An 18,640-nucleotide genomic window follows, 5' to 3' on the forward strand; every position below is an offset into this window, starting at 1 on the left:
ACTTAAATTTCTATTTGTGCACCATACTTGAGAAACTGTGTTATTTACCGCTTAAAACCAACGCACAAAGAAAGGGCAGGTTAATATTAATGGTCAAATCCTAGAACACCTAATCACACCTGGCACAGCTGGCTCACATGTATTGGGATAATTTCAACTCAGATGTTAGTTTGCAAATTTTTAAAATTAATTTATTTTATATCTGGGCTGCAGTTTTCCCGCTCTTCTCCTCCCAGCCCCTCCCTCCTCTCTTGTCCCCCACCCCATCCATTCCTCTCCATTTCTGTCCAGAATTTTAAGATGTCTTAACAGTGCAGTAAACTTGTTTATGTCTTTTGATAGAATTAAATATTTGGGCATTGTAAAATGTTATCACTACCTTCTGAGGCCTCTGCCAAATCCTCATTTATGTTGACTCCCACAGGTATGGATGAATGAGCTACAGATGGAGTGCCAATATTGCTTCAGTCACAGTGTCAGGACTTGTAGGAAATTTGTAGAATGACAATGTAACCTTTCTTGCTGCTATCCTACAAAGTGACTGAGAACATTGTGGCTGCTTGTTATATTTTTTAAAGAAAATGGGAGAAGGGTGGGGAGTCCACCAGGTTTTGCTGTCTCAGGCACACTCTTCAAGGTATCATAAAAGCATCCTTTATCATCAGAAGCCATGCTCACTGCTCAGCTCAGGCATGAGCATCACACTTGGTACTTAAAAAGCATTGCTAAGCTTAACTCCTGGAAGGCATTAGCATCATACTTGGTACTTAAAAAGCCTTTCTAAGCTTAAGTCCTGGAAGAACTTCCCATATTGTCTGGATTCACCATGTGATGATCTAATCTAAATTCTGTAAAGAAAAATCCTTCTATTTAACATGTGATTGCTCCCATGGTAAGGATGTTTTGAATTCTTTTTCTGTGCTGATTTTCCAATACCATTTTGAAGAAGTATGGCTTAGAGAAAGGCACATGAAAGGGGTCACAAAGTATATTTTTAGTTTTACTGTGACAATATTTCCAAACTAGAATCTTTTAGAAGACAGGCTGCTGTGGTATAATTACCAAGGTTCCAAAATGTTAGGAATATAAGACAGACTTATTTTTAAACAATATGTTAGTTGCAGTGATATATGCTCAATTTATTTTCTAACCTTTAAGGTTCTTTTGCATTGTTTCTATGACTAAGTAATGGTGGGTGGAGTGGCTAGGAGGGGAGATACTTCTGGGGGAGAATAGAAAGAGAGATACAGTTGGGGGTACCTTACAAAGTAGTAGAATCACATATTCTATTGTAGAGGACTACATTTCATTTTCCTGTTTCATAGGTAACATGGCTATGTGCATAAATCAGGGTAATTAAGGATTCTGAAGCAGTGATAATAATAGCAGCTCCAAATGGGAATATTAATAAAAAAAGACACCACAGTGGGAAACATAGGCTCTAGTCAGTAACTCCATTTCCTACAGGCTTCCGTTCTCTACCACACAGTCTTAAAATGGATACCATTCCCCAAGGCTTCGAGGACAGCAGAGCACAGATCTGCAGTGCACAAACAAGTGCGCACATTTGTGGTGCCCTCTGAGAACTTGAAATCTTATTCTCGTCACCCCAGGAAGCTGGCCAAGAAGAAAGGAGAGGAAAGGCATGCAGGATATTTGTCTTTGCATTTGGAAGTGTTTCTGATCAGAAGAGCTGGGGCAGTGTCTGAGCTTTTGTGGGAACGAGGCATGTGCCAGTGGAGAAAGCAAGATCAAGAGCAGTTTGCTCTTTCAGGGACTTCAAAGCCCATTCATCTGAAGATGTGGCCATTACCATTTTGGCTTCCTCACTGTGCCTTGGATGGCCCTGTACTTTGCAAGAGGAAAGCCTTGCTGGGTTGGGGCCAGTTAAAATGTATTCCTTGAAGTGCAATGTCCCAGAAAATGTGCCCTTCCTGCCTGTGCTCTGTGCTTATAGTCCCAACTGTGATCTTTGTTCCTATTGGATGAGTCGGATGCAGAGGTAAACGGAGTAGTGATGCTGGACTATTGTTTTCCTAGTGTGATATTCATTCTCGTGTGGAGAATTGTAAACATAAAAGCTGTATCAAGCAGGCTCTCTTATTCTCTGACCTCAGGAGTCTTTCTTTTTACAGTACCAAGACATATTAGGAGGGAAAAGGCAGAAAACAATCAAATAAATAGTTATAGTTTTAGAAACCTACTTTGGTTGTTTATCCTATTCAGTTCTAATCACCAGTCCAACAAGGCTAGGAAACAGTGCTCATCACTAAGTTAAGCCATGGGACTAAGTTTTCTTCACGGGGCTCAGGTAATTTTTGAGAATAAGACATACAGTAATTTCCTCATCTAAAACCAAGACTGAAATCAAAACAGAACAAAGTCTAGGGAAGTGCTCTAATCTTGTAGCTCCTAATAATCTAGTTGCTTTACTTGGGAGGTCTTAAGATTAGACAGTGATGTGCCCTGTGTGAAACAGTGAGGGCATTTGTCTTATTTCCTTAGGTCTTAAAACATAATATCTAAGCACATGTTGAATGAGTAAGTTAAGTCTTTGATAGCTTGTCTAGTCAATATCCATTATGTGATCTTGAATATGTCCCTCTTGTGTCAAGTTCTAATCTATCAGCTTTAACCATTTTGGCCTCCTGATCTCACACCAGGGAGTGACTATTTTGAATGATTCCTGAGATAATGCCCACTCAACCCTGGGGATGTCTCAGGGTACCACTGCCTGTGTATCAGGTAAGTAGCAGCTCCTTCATTTTCTTTTAAATTGGATTTATTCTAGTTACTATGTCACTGTGACAGTTGATTTCATGTCTTTGTGCTTTAGTAAGAGAAGACAATAATATGATATCCTAAATTTTTGTCTTTGTCAAGTGAGGAGTATACACAAGCTCATCTTTCAGGAAAGTGTTTTGTAACTCTGGCTTTATTCCTGTCTATTTTCTCAGAATGGTCTCATGGGGAGATTGTGAACACAGTAACACTGCATTTCTTTAAAGGTTTAGGAGGATGCTGTTTCCCATTATGACCTTTTTAGAGTAGTTTAAGTTTTTCTTTTACCTAAGAGGCACATAGAATTTTACTCTAATTAATTTAGAATGTCATATGACATCAAAAAGAATCCCTATTTAATAACTTTAGAAGTATAGATGTAATGGACCTTTTACACAGACTTTTTTAAATAATTAAAAGATGCTTTTAAGCTTCAGTTTTTGAGAATATCTCAAGCTTTGGAACTTAATACTCACTGTAAAGGTGTGGGTGTTTGGTGAATCATTATATGACAAAGGAACCTGAGGAGCATCAGCAGGATGGAAGAAGGGAACTTAGGAAGAAAACATTCCTTAAACCCGTTAAGCGAGCATTTTATTAATATATACTGTGTGTCAGTATATATTAATTGCTTGGAATCAAAGATCTTAACCTACCTGAGAGTCATAAATGTGTTAATGCAATATGGGGTCAGTGTGATGCATTTAGTACTGGCCTTTCCACTTATCTAGTGAATGGCCTTGAGCAAATCACTTCCCCCTTAAGTGCTATCTGTGTGAAAGTTACAGATCACTTCAAGCTCTTATGGTATTTAGTTTTGGATATGTCAAGGGAAACAATAACTAGGGAAGAATGCTTACATTAAAGCAAGTCATTTCAGAAATCATACAGCATACTTTTTCTTAAAATCTAGTTGTAATGAATAAAGTATGTATACTAAAATACCACAAATCATTTTATCAACCTGATGATTATTTTTCTAACTCCTTGTTCATTCAGTAAACATTTATATAGTGCCTGTTATATGGTGGAAACTATGCTGAGTATTTAAAATGAGAGATGACATGTTCTGTGCCTCCAAAGAATTTACAGACTAAGTAGCCATGTTAGTGAGACTTCATGGGTACAGATCTGACATTAATAACAGACACACGCTCATAGCAAATACCCTTTTCCTCTGGCTATTACACTTTTCTACCTCCTCTTGCACAATGCTCCCTGAACCTTAGGTGCCAGAGTTATACTGTAGATGTATCAACTGGGACTGGACTCCATAACTTCATATTTTTATTGGTTGCAGTTCTCTGTAATAGTATCCAACAATAATAGACACACTCTTGAAAGTGGGACCTAAGAGACCCAACCCTACACAAGAACTATAGCAACTAAAAAATGTTGAGAGCAGGAGAAATAATCTTCTGGGGAAAGAGCACACTGATTGGTTATTCAGTACCAAACGATCAGCCCTGACAACATACACATGCACATGTGTGCATGTTCATGCGTGAGCGCACGTGCACATGCATGCACACACACACAAACACACCCACACACACACAAATATCCCCCACATGCACACACATGCACACACACACACACTTATACAGATGGAGCTGGTTGTACTTATGTTGCTAAAATATGTATACATACATATGTATATAACAACAGTTATTGAAAAGGTAGGTCATGAATTTGAAAAAGAAAAAGAAAGCTATATATAGGAAGGTTTGGGAGAGAAGAAAGGGAAGGAAAAAAGGATGTAATTATCACAATCTCCAAAATGAATGAAAACACTTACAATCCGAACAGATGGTAAGAAAACATGACTTTGGCTATGAAATGCTATTTGTAGTAAATATTTATTGGATAACATATCATGCTTGAGATGCATTAGTGAATGAAATAGGCATTAGTTTTTGTTTTCATAAACCTTCCTTTGTGAGGATAAAACAATAAGGAATAAATATAAAGGCAACAAAAGACAATGTATTGGACACACAAGGCAAAAACAACCACTTATGGGGCAAAGAAAAAAATGTAAAACATATTAAAGGGAAATATGTGCCTGCGATGGGAGTCAGAGTGGGGAGGGATGTATTGAAATTTTCAGAATGGCAAGAGTGGGTCTCCATGTGAAAGTGACATTTAAATGAAGGCACAAAGAAAGTAAAGGGATTTGTTAGCCTTGGGGTGTGTGTGAGAGAATTCCATGCAGACCATGGGCAGTGAGACAGAAGCCCCACATACCCTGGAATGAAAGTGCCTGGGGTGAAGCCAGAAGGGGAGACTATGGATGGTAGCTAGGCAGTGAGGGCAGGGAGGAGCAACAAAGGTTGGGCTGATAGGGCATGGGAGGTATATGGATTGACTGGCTGAGTGAAGCGGGAGGGCTGCTCAAGGGGCATAGGAGAGACTTGTTCTGCTTTGTTGCTGATTAGAGCATAGCTTGTGGGGGAAAGTGACCAACCTGGAGGGTATCGTGGAAATCCAGGCTAAAGACTGGTAGTTTGGACCATGCAGGGAACTGCTGAGGTATTGTAGGATATTTGTACATTATGTGAAGATATAGTGCTGTGATTGGTTTAAAGAAGAGCTGAACAGTCAGTAGCTAAGAAGGAGGTATAGGTGCAGTCTCCAGGGAGAAAAAGGAGGAGGCGGAGGAACTAAGGAGCAGGAGATGTCAGGAGACATGGAGAGAAAACAGGATATGCAAGATGTGTGATAGAATGTAGATTAGTATAAATGGGTTAATTCAGGTTATAAGAGCTAGTCAGGAACAAGACTAAGTTACAGGCCAAACTTTCTTTTTTTGTTGTTAATATTTTTTTATCATTTTTATTTTAATTTTAAATAGCTTGTCTTACATGTCAATCCCAGTTCCCTCTCCCTCCCCTCCTCCCGCACTCCCCTTCCCCTCCACCCTCCCACCCTATTGCCAATTCCTTCCACATAGGGGATATCTAGAGTCTGTCATTTTACTCTGGGTAGGGTCCAGGCACTCCCCTAAGAGTCCAGGCTGAGAGAGCATCCCTCTTTGTGCTATAGGCACATGAAGACTGTTTGTATACTAGGGTTCATAATTAGTAAGAAGTCTCTGTGTCATTATTTGGGAGTTTGATGATGGAACAGAAAAACACTCATTATTATGGTGCCCAACGTGAGACTCAAATATCCAAACACGGGGCCTAGAAAGCTAAGAAAAGTTCTGGACAAGGAGCCAGATGTGGATTCCTAATCCTGCTGTCTCTTGGACAAGGTAGTACTTGGTGTACAGACACACAGCTCTTGGTTGCTTTCTGTGGGTTGCAGTCAGCCACAAGCACCATGTGCTGAGCTGAGCCACACAGTGGCTGATATGACAGCTTAAAATTTGTATCACAGGGTGAGAGAACACTGCGGATACTTCGTAAAGCCAGGTCCAGACACAGAAAACTTCCAAAAATGTAAAGTATGTGCTTAGGTACTGAAGAAAGAAAATGGGCATAGACAGTCATAAAAGTGGTTTAAAAATAATAAAGTATTTAAAGAGAGAGTAAAATAATATAAAAAACTAAGCCATGTAAAGTTGAGACATACACAGGGTGTCTGGATCCTTTATGGAGTTTTGCTGACTTTGAATTTTTTCAATACTAATATGCAAAAAAAAAACCTTCTGAAAGGCATTGGATTATGGAAACTGAATTAAACCAATGTATATATTTTAAGAATTTCTTAACTTCAAAATCAAAGTTAGAAAATATGTTGCATTGGGTGAGAGGTTATGTCTTTGTTTCCACAGTAAACAAAAAATTATGGTCCTCTTCAAAATTAATAAATACCTGATTCGATCAGGGGAGATCTTGTGAGGATCTTGGCTAAAGACATGAGTTGAAAAGCCAAGTGAGACTACTGGACAGGTTTTTTTTATATGCTGATCCCTGGACATGGGAAAACTGTGAGACTGGATGAGACATGACATATTTGCTGGCTACAGAGTACTTATGACTTATTATTACATGCCATTCTTTCATATAACATGGCTGGAGATTTATATTACAGTTTGGTTATATAGTCCAAATGGACTTATAAAACTGACAGAGGCCTTTCCCCTGCTCAAACTTAGAAAAGGAAATCATCTCTAGCTGACTTGTGCACATTGCACATACTATACTTATATTAATGCAGATAATTATGTTGCCTTTAAAAATTTGTGTGAAAAGACCAGTCACTAATGAAGATAAGTATCCCAGGTGATCCAGTTTCTCAGCATGTTTCTGTTGCAATTTTCTCAAAATTCTGCATCCAGAGCAACTTCAAAGTTGCTAGTGAGATGGTCCAGCCTCACATCTTCCTCCAGCCCTCCTGCACTTTCCCATAACACTGACACTGGATAACAAATGTGCTGCTAGCTCTCCCAGGACTTGACCATTATCCAAATTTTCTCAGCGTTCTCTAAAAATGCTGTCACCCCCAAACAATAGGAAACAGTCTGGAGAACACAGAATCCACATTGTCAAGAGGTAGGGTGGTGGTTTTGGTCATTTGGTGTTTGTGGATATTTTCCATCATTTGGGGTAGGGGGTTAGTTACCAGCTGTTGTTGGTCATGTTCAGGAAAAAAGGAGATTCTGGGGTCTCTTTCTGAAGGGAAAAGGGGGAGTAGAAATGATGGGATGAAAGGGTGGATTGTTGAGTCTACATTTGAATAACCACTAGTCTCAAATGTTTTATATTGGTATGAATTTTTGTATATTGGTACAAATTTAAGGCCATTTTTTGTTAAACTATGTATGTGTTCCTACTCTTTTTTAAGATACTGTACCTATGAAAATCATTAAAAATGGAATGTATAATTGAGAAATACAGGTTAGTAGCTAGTCATCTATAGTAATCAAACCTGTAGCTATGTTAGGTATGTTTTAAAGGTTAAACAGATACATTTTAGATAAATATGTGGTATTAAAAGATTTCAGAGACCTAAAGAATATGGCATTTAAACTTTTCATGACAGTGAGACACTTTTGCTTTTGGCAGCATGAATCTAATTCATAAAAGGGTGAGGGGAATCCAAGAACTTCTGTATGGAGTTTGCTGTTTCTAGCAAAAGTTATCCACTAGGCAAAAAACTGCCCTTGCCTCAACTTCTGGCAATATGTTCTTCAAATTGGATGAGCAGGATATACAAAAAAGTGATTCCTGAACTTTATCAAGACAAAACAGGACAGTCCTTCAAAATTCCTGCTTCACAGAAAAGTCTGTCAGATATTCTAGGCTTGTAGGCTGAAGATGGCTGCCCCAGTGTTGCATAGGAAGCTTGGGTTACTGTCCAGGAAACTAGATGTCTCTGTCATTTCTGTAGTTTTGGAAATTGTTTGCTCTGTACTTCCTGTTTACTCAGGTAATATTATATTCTTTTTGGGTCTCTAATGGAGTTGAAGATGAGATAGTTATAGTTATAATTTTTCTTGTTACCAAATTCAGAAAAGAAAATTAGAAAAGAAGTATCAAGCTTATAAGACTGAGAGTTGTAAAAGCTTAAAATGTTTATCTAAGAAAATGTTTTGAGGTCTAAGAAGTTAGTTTTGGGTTGGTAATACAAATTAGGATAGAAAGTAAACTAGGTACAAAATTCATGACTGACCAAGATAGGACAGATAATGTAATATTTTTTCTGAATTTGCCAAATACAGATAGAGTGGATATTGTAAATGTAATTCTTATCTGATATTTATTCTTCCTCTATATAGTTTTACCATGACAGAGTTAAAACTTTTCCTTTTAATTTAGACAAAAGAGGGAAATGTTGTGGGATATCTGTTTAGTGTGTGAAGATAAATTATTATTGGTTGAATAAAGAGCTGAGTGGCCAATAGCTAGCTAGGAGGTATAGGTGGGAGAGAAATGAAGAGGAGGAGGAATTGAGGGACAGGAGACATCAGGACACATGGAGAAGAAACAGGATGTGCAAGATGGGAGAGAGGTAATGCCACATGATAGAATGTAGACTAGTACAAATGGCTTAATTAAAGTTTGAAGAGCTAGTTAGCAGCAAGTCTAAGCTGTAGGCTGAGCTTTCATAATTAATAAGAAGTCTCTGTGTCGTTATTTGGTAGTTGACTGGCAGGTCAGAAAAAGATTAATAGTGATAAGATAATAGGTGATTTTGGAAGATGAAGCCCATAATATATTTTGGATGCCTGGACAGAAGGTATAAGGTAAAGTACTTGAAAAAATGCAGAAATAACAGATGGAGCAGATGGAGGAGAGGGAAGACTGTGCTAGGTGGAGGAACAGGTGTAAAGATGAAAGTGAAGGCGTGGTGTGTTTGGGGAACTGCAATCTTCATACAAAGGAAAGAACTGTAGATTTGTCTAGAGAGGTGGGCAGTGGTTATGTTCCAGGCCAGCAGAGTTTGCTATTTAGTGGAAGAACACATACCTCTACTACATAGCAAATGAATTTCTAAACTTATTCAACTTCCTAAGACTTACACTATGCAATACTGGGACTACCTAGTTAGAGTACATCAAAACACCAGGGATTATGTGACCAAAGTTTTATAAAAGCCTAGCTATTACAGAATTGGCAGCCCTTTTCCCTTTACAGGATCTTGGATGCACTTGGTAGAAGCACATGGCAGGGAGAGGACATTTCACCCCAATTGCACAGATGAGGGAGTTCCCTAGCTTAGTGTTGACTGCAATACTTATTCCACTGAGTCATTATGCAAAAGAGAAAACATATTATTTCAGAAAAAAGCATAAAATGCATATGATATGCAACTGTTAACAAAAATAAGAAGAATTATCTTTGGCAATTTTCAATCAAGGCAGTACCATTGTATAAATACTTAAAAAATATATATACATGACTAGGGAGATAGTTTAATCAGTAAAATGCATAGCATGAGTGTAGGAGGAAGCCGTGTGCTACCATTAGCCATATGACTTACTAGAGGCACATACAGATGAGGTAATAAAAGAGCGGTTTACCACACTGCTAACCACACCCACTTTAGGCATGACTAAAGACGTATATGGACGTAGGCGGTGAACTACGTCACTATCTTACACATGAGTATGTGGTTCTGGATCTAACACACATGCAATAACCAGGTGTGGTGGTGGTGTATATTTATAACCCCAGTGCTGAGACGGCAGAGACATTAGGTCCATGAAGCTCATTGGATACCCAGATTAGCTGAAATGATGAGCTCCAAGTTCAATGAGTTTGTCTCAAAATATAAGATGGAGAACAACTGAGGAAGACATATGACATCAACACATATGCATGCACACACAGTAGTAAGTTACAAGCAACTCCACCAACCAGCACAAGTGCATACCTCCCCCTACCTGTTTATACACTACACACAAAAATACACACACATATACAACAAATATACAAACATACACATACACATACATAGACACATGCATGTGCATACACAAACATATATAGCACATATACACACACACACGAGCATATACTCCCACACACAGTTTACCATAAATTCAATGGACTTTCTTTAATGTATGCTCTATTCTACATATATTCCTTTCAGTGAAGGTCTAGTTAGTGTTTTATTTTTAGAAAAATCCTTTTAGGTTATTTTTTTAAATCTTGGTATCTTTATAATGCATTTTTGGCATGAAATTCTGATTTCCATGCATGCTTGCTTTGTGGCTAGTCTAATTACTTGTGTTTTCTGCAGTTTTTCCTCTCCTATTCTCTTCATAAATGGAGAATGATGGGTAATGTCTGACTAATTGAGAGGGGCAGAATGCACTTTGTGGTTAGGTCTGCACAGGCAAAGAGAATGGTAGAATCGAAGCCGGTAATTGAACAAAGCAGAAAAAAAGAAGATATGTTTGTTTTATTTATCTAAATTGTGGCCTTTTTTTCTTTACTTTCCTTGGCTTTTTATGACCCAAGCAGTCAGATGAAGGAAAATGTGTGGTTATCTTGCAAAGAATCTCTGAAATCTGAGTTTCTTTTGCTTTGGTTGTTAATGAATGAGGCTGTTGTATATACTCTCAAGGTGAGGGGCAAGTACAATAGCAATGACAGATAATATATGTGGAGAATAAAGAGGAATGCTTATCTCACAGGTAGTCTGCAGGGGGTGGGGTGTGTACTTAGATAACTGGCTTTAGGAATTAAGTCTTTATGGAGAGTTCATATGTAAATTTGAAGGGAAGATACCTTTTGGTACTGACTTTAGGATCTTTCCCTGTTTATTTGGAAATGTCAGTAGAAACTGATAAGAGATTCTGAGATGAATGGTAATTTATTGGTAACCTGTTTTTTTTTCTTTTGTTTGTTTGTTTCCAAATGAATAGACACAGTGTGAAGATGAAGGACAAGAAATACTTAATCTTTAGTACTTCAGTAATCATTCAAATTGTAAGAGGTTGTACCCATCACATGGATGCAAAGTATGATGACTTTACTTTCATTATTTTTGTCCTTGCGAAAAAATGAAGAGCAAAAATATAGGCAAAACTGCACAATGACGTGTTGTGCTTAGTTTCAAGGCTTCCACGAAGTTTATGGTAATTACAAGATAGAAGTCATTGGCCATGGGTCCTTCCTCACTACTGTTGTAATGTTACAGAGCACTTGAGACCGAGGGGACCACCTGCATAGGAAATGTGATGATTCTATTTGCTCCAGAACCTATGGTTTAAGCAAATAAACTCCTATTACTGAGGTGACAAATTGAAATTGATAGTGCAGGCCAGAATCATTGCCTAATGACACAGGAGACTTTTAACTGTGTAGGATTATGAACACCCTGGATCACTACAATAAATGCTACTATTTTATACTTTGGCTTTAATTCCACAGAGTCATTGAACCTGCATGCGAATGCAAAACTAAAGACCCTGTTTTTAATATGCTAATAATGTGAAACTGTTTTTATAAATATTTATGTCTTATTTAGAAGTAGATTAAAAGCAGCACTATCATTTTTGGAGGCACTGCATAGTTACAGATCAGAATGACTTTAATCAGTCTTCAGTTTGCTTCTATTCAGGATCACAGAGAAAGCTGCACTTTATAACATAATTTGAGAGAACCCACAACTTCTAAGACCTCAGGGGCAATGATTCTGTATAGCAGAAGAAATAGACCACAGTGCTTGGGAGTCACCATGACTGTCTGGTTGTCTTTCTTATTCTCTCCCTAATTAGGCTCTGGGAAAAGTGACTTTTTCCCACCCACTGTGACAGTTATGAGATTCTTTTGCTCAAATCACCCACAAGGAAAGCTTGGATTTCGTGTTCCTTAGACAGTTGCCAATTCCGCTACAGAAGATTAAATGCCCCCTATCATACGTGTCATATCCTGCAGCTAACAAGACAGAGAGTCAATGTAGCATGGCCCCATCCCGGCGGCTGCCACAGTGGGGCCATCAACCCTGCCTAGGGGCCTTTCAGTTTCGTGTGGTGTACCAGCCAAGATATCCGTCAAAAAATGAACAAGACTATCAAAGGGCTATCATTGCATCTTGGGATGTTTAAGATTATAAACACCCTTTTGTGTGGCTCTAAACTTCTACACCATGGATGTCTGGTGAGGGGCAGAGGCGTTTGACTCCTGGTTGAGTCCACCTGTTTACATCACGGAGGGCGACTAAAGGTTCACTGCTTACCCGTGAAGTTGATTTTCAGCAAATAATCCTTGTACAATTTCTTTCCGTCCAGGATCTTCATTGCATCACAGAGCTTGGTGGTGTTGGGACAGAGGGTACGCTGCATTTTGTGCAGCGCATGCGCCATGGCATACACCGCATTCACCACAAACATGATCTTTGACTCCTGCTCATAGTTGGTGCTGTCAATGGCCAGGTGCTTGTCGCAAACCCGTCTGTGGTTTCTCTTGTTCTGGAGGCTGCACTGGAACTTCTGCTCCCAGAAGTCTCGGAACCAGGGGTTGCGGTGATTGTTGTAGGGGTTGAGGCTCTGGAAGTAGCGGTCGAACTGGCGAACCGGGTGGGATGCCAGCTCCAGGGTGATGGCGCCGTAGGCTACGTGCTCACTGCCTTTGACGATGCTCTCCTGCGCGCCCCAGCCGTCGCTGGCCACCCAGGTGAAGGAGGCGTTCACGCGGCTGGCTGCGGCGATCAGTTCCCGCGAGTCGTCGCTGCGCATGAAGAGGACCACGACGCGCGCGTTGGGCTTCTGCAGCAGCTCACGGATCACGCTGTCGTAGGACTTGCGGATGTTGGAGCGGCCCACCTTTTCCGCGGTGGCTATGCAGATGTTCCGCAGCCGGGCTTCCTGCTCGAAGGCCTCAATGCCCGTCTCTCCGTAGTCGCCCTCCGAGGCGACAGTGGACACATAGGTCCAGTTGAAGAAGCGCAAGATCTCGGCCATGGCTTTGGCCTGGTAGAAGTCAGGGGGCACGGTCCTGGCAAAGTAATCATAGCGCGACTTGTCGCTGAGTTTGGCGCTGGTGGAGGCGTAGCTGATCTGGGGGATCTGGAAGAGCCTCAGCAGGTTTGCCACCTGGGTAGGGAGACAAGGGAAGCACCTTTTAAAGAAACAAAAACAAAAACAAACAAACCTCAAGCGAGTGAGTAGGCACAGGCAATATTCACACCTTTCACATCGGTTCTCAGCCTCCTTTTCATGTGGAGGTCACTCACTCCTTGAGACCTTAACCAGATGCTTTCCTGGGTACCGTGTTTAGATATTAGACAGTGTATGTTTTGGGGAAGGGCATGGTGAAAAAGAACGAGGCGCCATGGCTGGAGATGCCTAAGCTCTGCGCTGGCCTCTAGACTAACGAAATCTGTTCAGAGGTTCTGAACGTGGTTGTTCTTAGTTCCCGAGGTCCTGCTATACTCAGCCAGACAATGAACTACAGTGAAGTGGCCAAATTCAGTTTTCAGACAACTTGGCCGTGCTTGTATAGAAAGAGCCCGGGTGTTTAATTCTCACTTCCCCCTCTTTCGCTAAAAATGGCAGTCTCTGAAAGAGTTTAATTTGGGAACTGAGTGCCGCATGGACAGTCCAAATTAGACATTTATTATCTAGGTTAGGCAAAGGAAAAAAATCAATTATACTAAAAAAACCTCTTCAGATCATTCAAAATTTTAGGTATATAATTTGATAAACTTCTGAAATTACAGCAAGTTTTTCTTTGCCTTTTTTTTAAAGTTTACAGAAGGGAATTATGCAGATGTGCTTGTCTTATGTTTTTATTGAAGTCAAGTGAAGTATTGATGGCATTGTTGAGAATGAGTGCTTTGAAATATTTAATGCCTATGCTGAATAAAAAATAAATTTTTTTATAATTTGGCTATCAACATTTCAGTAGTCTTATTTATTGTAGGAGAAAAAAGAGAAAGTGAGCCTGGTTTATCAAGGAGTGCTGCATAGAGCATTTAAAATATATAATTACACAGATCAAAGTAGGTTATATGCATATCTAGTAAGATATGCATGATGGTGGATGCTTTTAATCCCAACATTGGTGGGGGGAGGCAGATGCAGGTGGATCTCTGTGAGCTGCAGGCCAGCCTGGTCTACAGAGTGAGTTCCAGGACAGCCTGTGCTACACAGAGAAACCCTGTCTCAAAAGACAAAACAAAGCAAATAAGCAAGAGTCCTGGCTTCTGAAAGGTTTGTCTTTATGGACTTTAAATGGAATAATGTTCCATGTCAACTTAAAAAACAGACAAGTTGAGTATTTCTGAAAACCATATGCTGGTTAGCTACTTTGAAAATTTTCTCTGGCAAGTGAAGTTTTGTGTTTACGTATGATATGCAGGGAGATCAGCTTGAAATGGGGAGTTCTGGGCACAACAGAAGCAATGTGAAGCAATGGACATCTGAGTCTTGATCAATGGCCATTTCATGTAGCAAAGGAAACCAACCACCAGGCTCTTACCCAGCCACACACCATGTTCCTGGAGAATCCAGTGACTCTCACTTAACCCCAGTGGGAGAACCTGAGGCGTGCCACATCAAATAACAGAGAAATTAGAACCTCAAATGGAGCAAATGGTTGGATTAATAGGCCGAATGTAGTTCTTCTCTGTTAAGGAGATAAAGACATGCCTATACTGAGTCATCAGAGCACAGGAACACTTTTTGCTTATTCAGGTGGCCCTGAACTGGCACTTCCCTTACTCCTAGTACCCTGCTTTCACTGGACTTATGTGGCGCCATGGCAGCGCTGGTGACGCAATCCCTTTCTGTGCAGAGATCTGACAGTGAAGTTTCTGGTTAGCTTCAGAAAGGCCATTTCTTCTTGAGGCAAATACTTTCTCACTTTCAAGCTGGAGTCACCAGAGCCTGAACCCTCTAGAGAGACCTAAAATGAAAGAAACCAAACAAAAAATATACCCAGAGGCACTATTTCCTGGAAGTGAGGAACCACAGTTCCTAAGCTGTTGAAATTTTCTTCTCCCAAAGGGGTAAGGAAGTACTCAACAACAACAACAACAACAAAAAAAACGTTCTTGTCTTTTGACTGCTAGATCCCAAGGTATCATGTCTGCCTTTCCAGAACATCTGACAACTTACAATTAAGAAAAGCTGAACAACGGGGTGAGTTAACTCCAACATGATAGCAGCATGGGCATTCTCTCTACTGAGAAGAGGTACAGTGAGCTGAAGCTTGGGAAAGCGGTGAGCTAGACTAAAATACTGATTATTGTCATTGCTTTTACTATGCTGAACATGGCCCCCTTGCACACTGTTTAAGGGAGTACAGTTAACTCTAGAAAAAGGAGGCAGAGTTGCTGAGTTAAGATATAAGGATGGAATTCTTGTAAGTACAATGTCAAGTATGTCATCCATATTGAACAGCATGGAGCAATAATATAAAGTAATGCTATCAGAGTTACATTATAAACACATCTGCAGCAAATTAATAATAGAGAAAGTACTGAAATACTATCGTGAATTATTCTTCTAAAATTAGTTTCCTTAGTTATAAAAGTAATAATTCTGAATTTATAAGTAGATACCACAGAAGGCAGATTATTAACGTCTTTTGCCTTCCTCCTCAGTCTAATAGTATTTCTAGAGAACAATATTCATAATTTGGCTTGTGCCTCTGATGGATTCATTTTCTTGTAAAATCAGTTACCACTTGTAGTGAGTATGTGGTGTGTGTCTAAATCCACACATTCATTTTTGGGGGAGGGGAATATGTAAAAGCCTTTTGGTGGAATTATTATCTTCATTTCAACATACAAAAGTGAATTCTATGACCTTATGAAGCTTTTCATAGTTTTACAATTAGAGTGTAGCAGAAAATCAAAATGAAAAACTAGGCATTTGACTTCCAGTACCAGGGTTGTTCTCTTCTTCTTCTCTACCTCCGTTTGAGACCATCATCTTGAGACTTGGAACATGGGGATATTCAGCCAGGGAGAACGCAGGAAAGAGGAACAGAGGCAGTGTTTGGTGTGTATCATCCACTCTCTACCTGATGTCAATATGAGCTTTCTTTGTGTGTACATATCCATGTGTTAATGCAATGCATGCCTGCCACAGCACATATGTGGAGGTACAGGGGATCCTCAGGGGATGGTCCTCACTTTCTACCTTTCTATAAACACAGACTTCTGGAGGTTCTTTTGTCTCTACCTTCTGTCTTGCCATAGGAGAACTGTTGTTACAGGCTACCACATGTGGTTTCATGTGGACTCTCAGGTCTTTGTGTTTATGCCACTGAGAAAATGTTTTAGCCACTGAAGTATCTCTCTAGCTCTCTGGGATTTTTTAAATGTAAAATTTAAACTTTGGGTTGGGAGATGTCCAGGTTGTTGTCAGCTAAGTTCTGCATCCCATTTGTTGAAAAAAATAGGCACTTAAAACATTCTTGACTTGCTAACTGGCCATATGGTTTCTTAGAGAAAGCATGAGGAAGTAAGGAAAACTCCTACACTGGACATCATTTTGAAAGATAAAGGAAGAACCTTCTAAGGATGGGGAAGTCATGTGAAATTTGGAAGAAAGTTACCCTGTTATGTTATTATTAGTAGGAGAGGAGGTAGGAAAACCAAGGCCTAGATACATGTTTTAGACCAAAGCATTTTAAATGAAGATTTGTACTTTGAATAGGTAGAAATTATTTAAGTAATATAGTTTAAGAGAAAAAGAAGGACTTAAAATTATTCATACAATATATTCTCCACAGAAGAGATAAGATAACCCTTTTTCCCACTAGTTGATGGGATGCTCTAGAGGGTAAAGGTTAAGGGATGAGGGCAATAGGTGTGTTTGGTGTGAAGCTGAGCAAGAACTATAAGTGCAGACAGTAAAAAACAGAATATGAAAATGGAAGTGGATTTTGTTATTGCTTTTTCTTTGCTCTGATTTCTCCTTCAGGAGAAGACACAGTCGGTAGAAACAGAGCTAATGGCTGGAGAAGTTGATTCCATAAGTATAAAGGACAATGGCTGATTATGTTGATGGATGCCTGTAATCAAATAACCTGGGTGGGCTGAGGTAGGATAATTGGAAGCAAGAGGCTGACATGGGCTTCACAGAGAGATCCTGTCTTTAAAAATTGATGACAATATTATTCCCCTTTTCTTCCTTCTCAATAAGGATGAAATCTGACGCGGAAATGGTGATACAAATAAAGATAATGTGGGTAATTTATCTTACACCAAATCTCTCCAGAACGTAAGAAAAGCTCATAAAACCATATTGTGCTTGTTGCTATCAACGAATTCTGGAATATGAAGATTAAATTATGGAATTATTTTAGTAAACCCATAGTGGGAGGACCAAAGGGTGATAGAATAGGAAGTTGGGCATATCAAGGAAACATAAAGGAAGACTAGGCATAAATCCGTAGGCATGGTTTTGGTGATTTTCTAGTTCCCCGTTTTTGAAGAAATATGACACAGACTATTAGAAATGAATGGAGCAATTATTAGGTGTCAGGATGGGCTCAGTAAGGGTGCATTTTACTTTCAGCATTAGCTGGATCATTTGAAGAAGAATTGTAGTCTGGAGGACCATTGAAGACCATGTAGGACCATGGCTTCAACAAAACATTAATGATACTACTTGGTGTCTTGTGAAAAAGGAAAAGTGTAAGAAGTTGGATCACAAATTAAATATATACAAGGCAAATTTTAAAAATATATTCAAAGCATTTTCTTTCTGTGCATGGCCTCACTGTCTATGTCAAACTGAACTCCAAATTACTATGTCACCAGGCTGTCTTTGAATGAATTATCCTTCAGCCTCAGCCTGATGTGTGGTGGTATTCTGAGTATGCATCACCCTGCCAAGCTTGAGAGCAACTTGGAATAAATTGTGTGCATAGTAGCTAAGTAAGATTAAATTTTTCATAAATGCTGTTGGAAAAATAAAAGTAATCGTCAAGATCATTGCAGTTTTAGAGCTTGAAGGAATTACAAAGGTGACCTTAACTTCTATCTTTTAGGCAAAGAGACTGACACTCATAAGGGCAAGTGACTTAAAAAATGTACTCAGCCAACACACAGAAAAGCCAAGGTGGTGCCTACTCTGCAGAGGACAAGGCTACCTTTCTGCAAACAAGGAGATATTTTATCACCTGAGATGTAAGTTTCTGGTTTTAAACTTAAATGAGACAGATCAATCTTTCTTTGTAATGAAAACTGGGGAAAATAAAAGTAAAAAATAAAAGTTGAAGGTTGCAGTTCACATGTGCTTAATCCTGGGAAGGCTAATGTGCCAAAGATGGAAGAGTGAGTGTTTTGTTTGCTTCAGGCTCACTTCTGAGTTTGTCAGAGGTGGTCAGAGAGCCATTCTAGTCTTCCTAGTCTCTAGGTTCCCGTTCTCAAACAATCAGTTTTGGAAAAGTAATACGTTTCAGTCCTGACATTTTGTCCCAGCTCTTGTCCTATTACAGACGCA

General features: G+C 39.5%; 1 protein-coding gene across 1 annotated transcript in view; it reads right to left on the minus strand.

Annotated features, from left to right (window-relative positions):
• Nucleotides 1-18,640, minus strand: part of Grm3 (glutamate metabotropic receptor 3) — a 216,273-nt gene that overhangs the window by 67,628 nt on the left and 130,005 nt on the right. The window contains exon 3 of the mRNA XM_005083586.4: nt 12,418-13,273. Within this exon, the coding sequence (XP_005083643.1) occupies nt 12,418-13,273 (856 nt within the window). The remainder of the gene's footprint in view (nt 1-12,417; nt 13,274-18,640) is intronic.

The sequence above is a fragment of the Mesocricetus auratus genome, unplaced genomic scaffold (genome assembly GCF_017639785.1).
Source record: "Mesocricetus auratus isolate SY011 unplaced genomic scaffold, BCM_Maur_2.0 Super-Scaffold_100019, whole genome shotgun sequence".
NCBI lineage: Eukaryota > Metazoa > Chordata > Mammalia > Rodentia > Cricetidae > Mesocricetus > Mesocricetus auratus.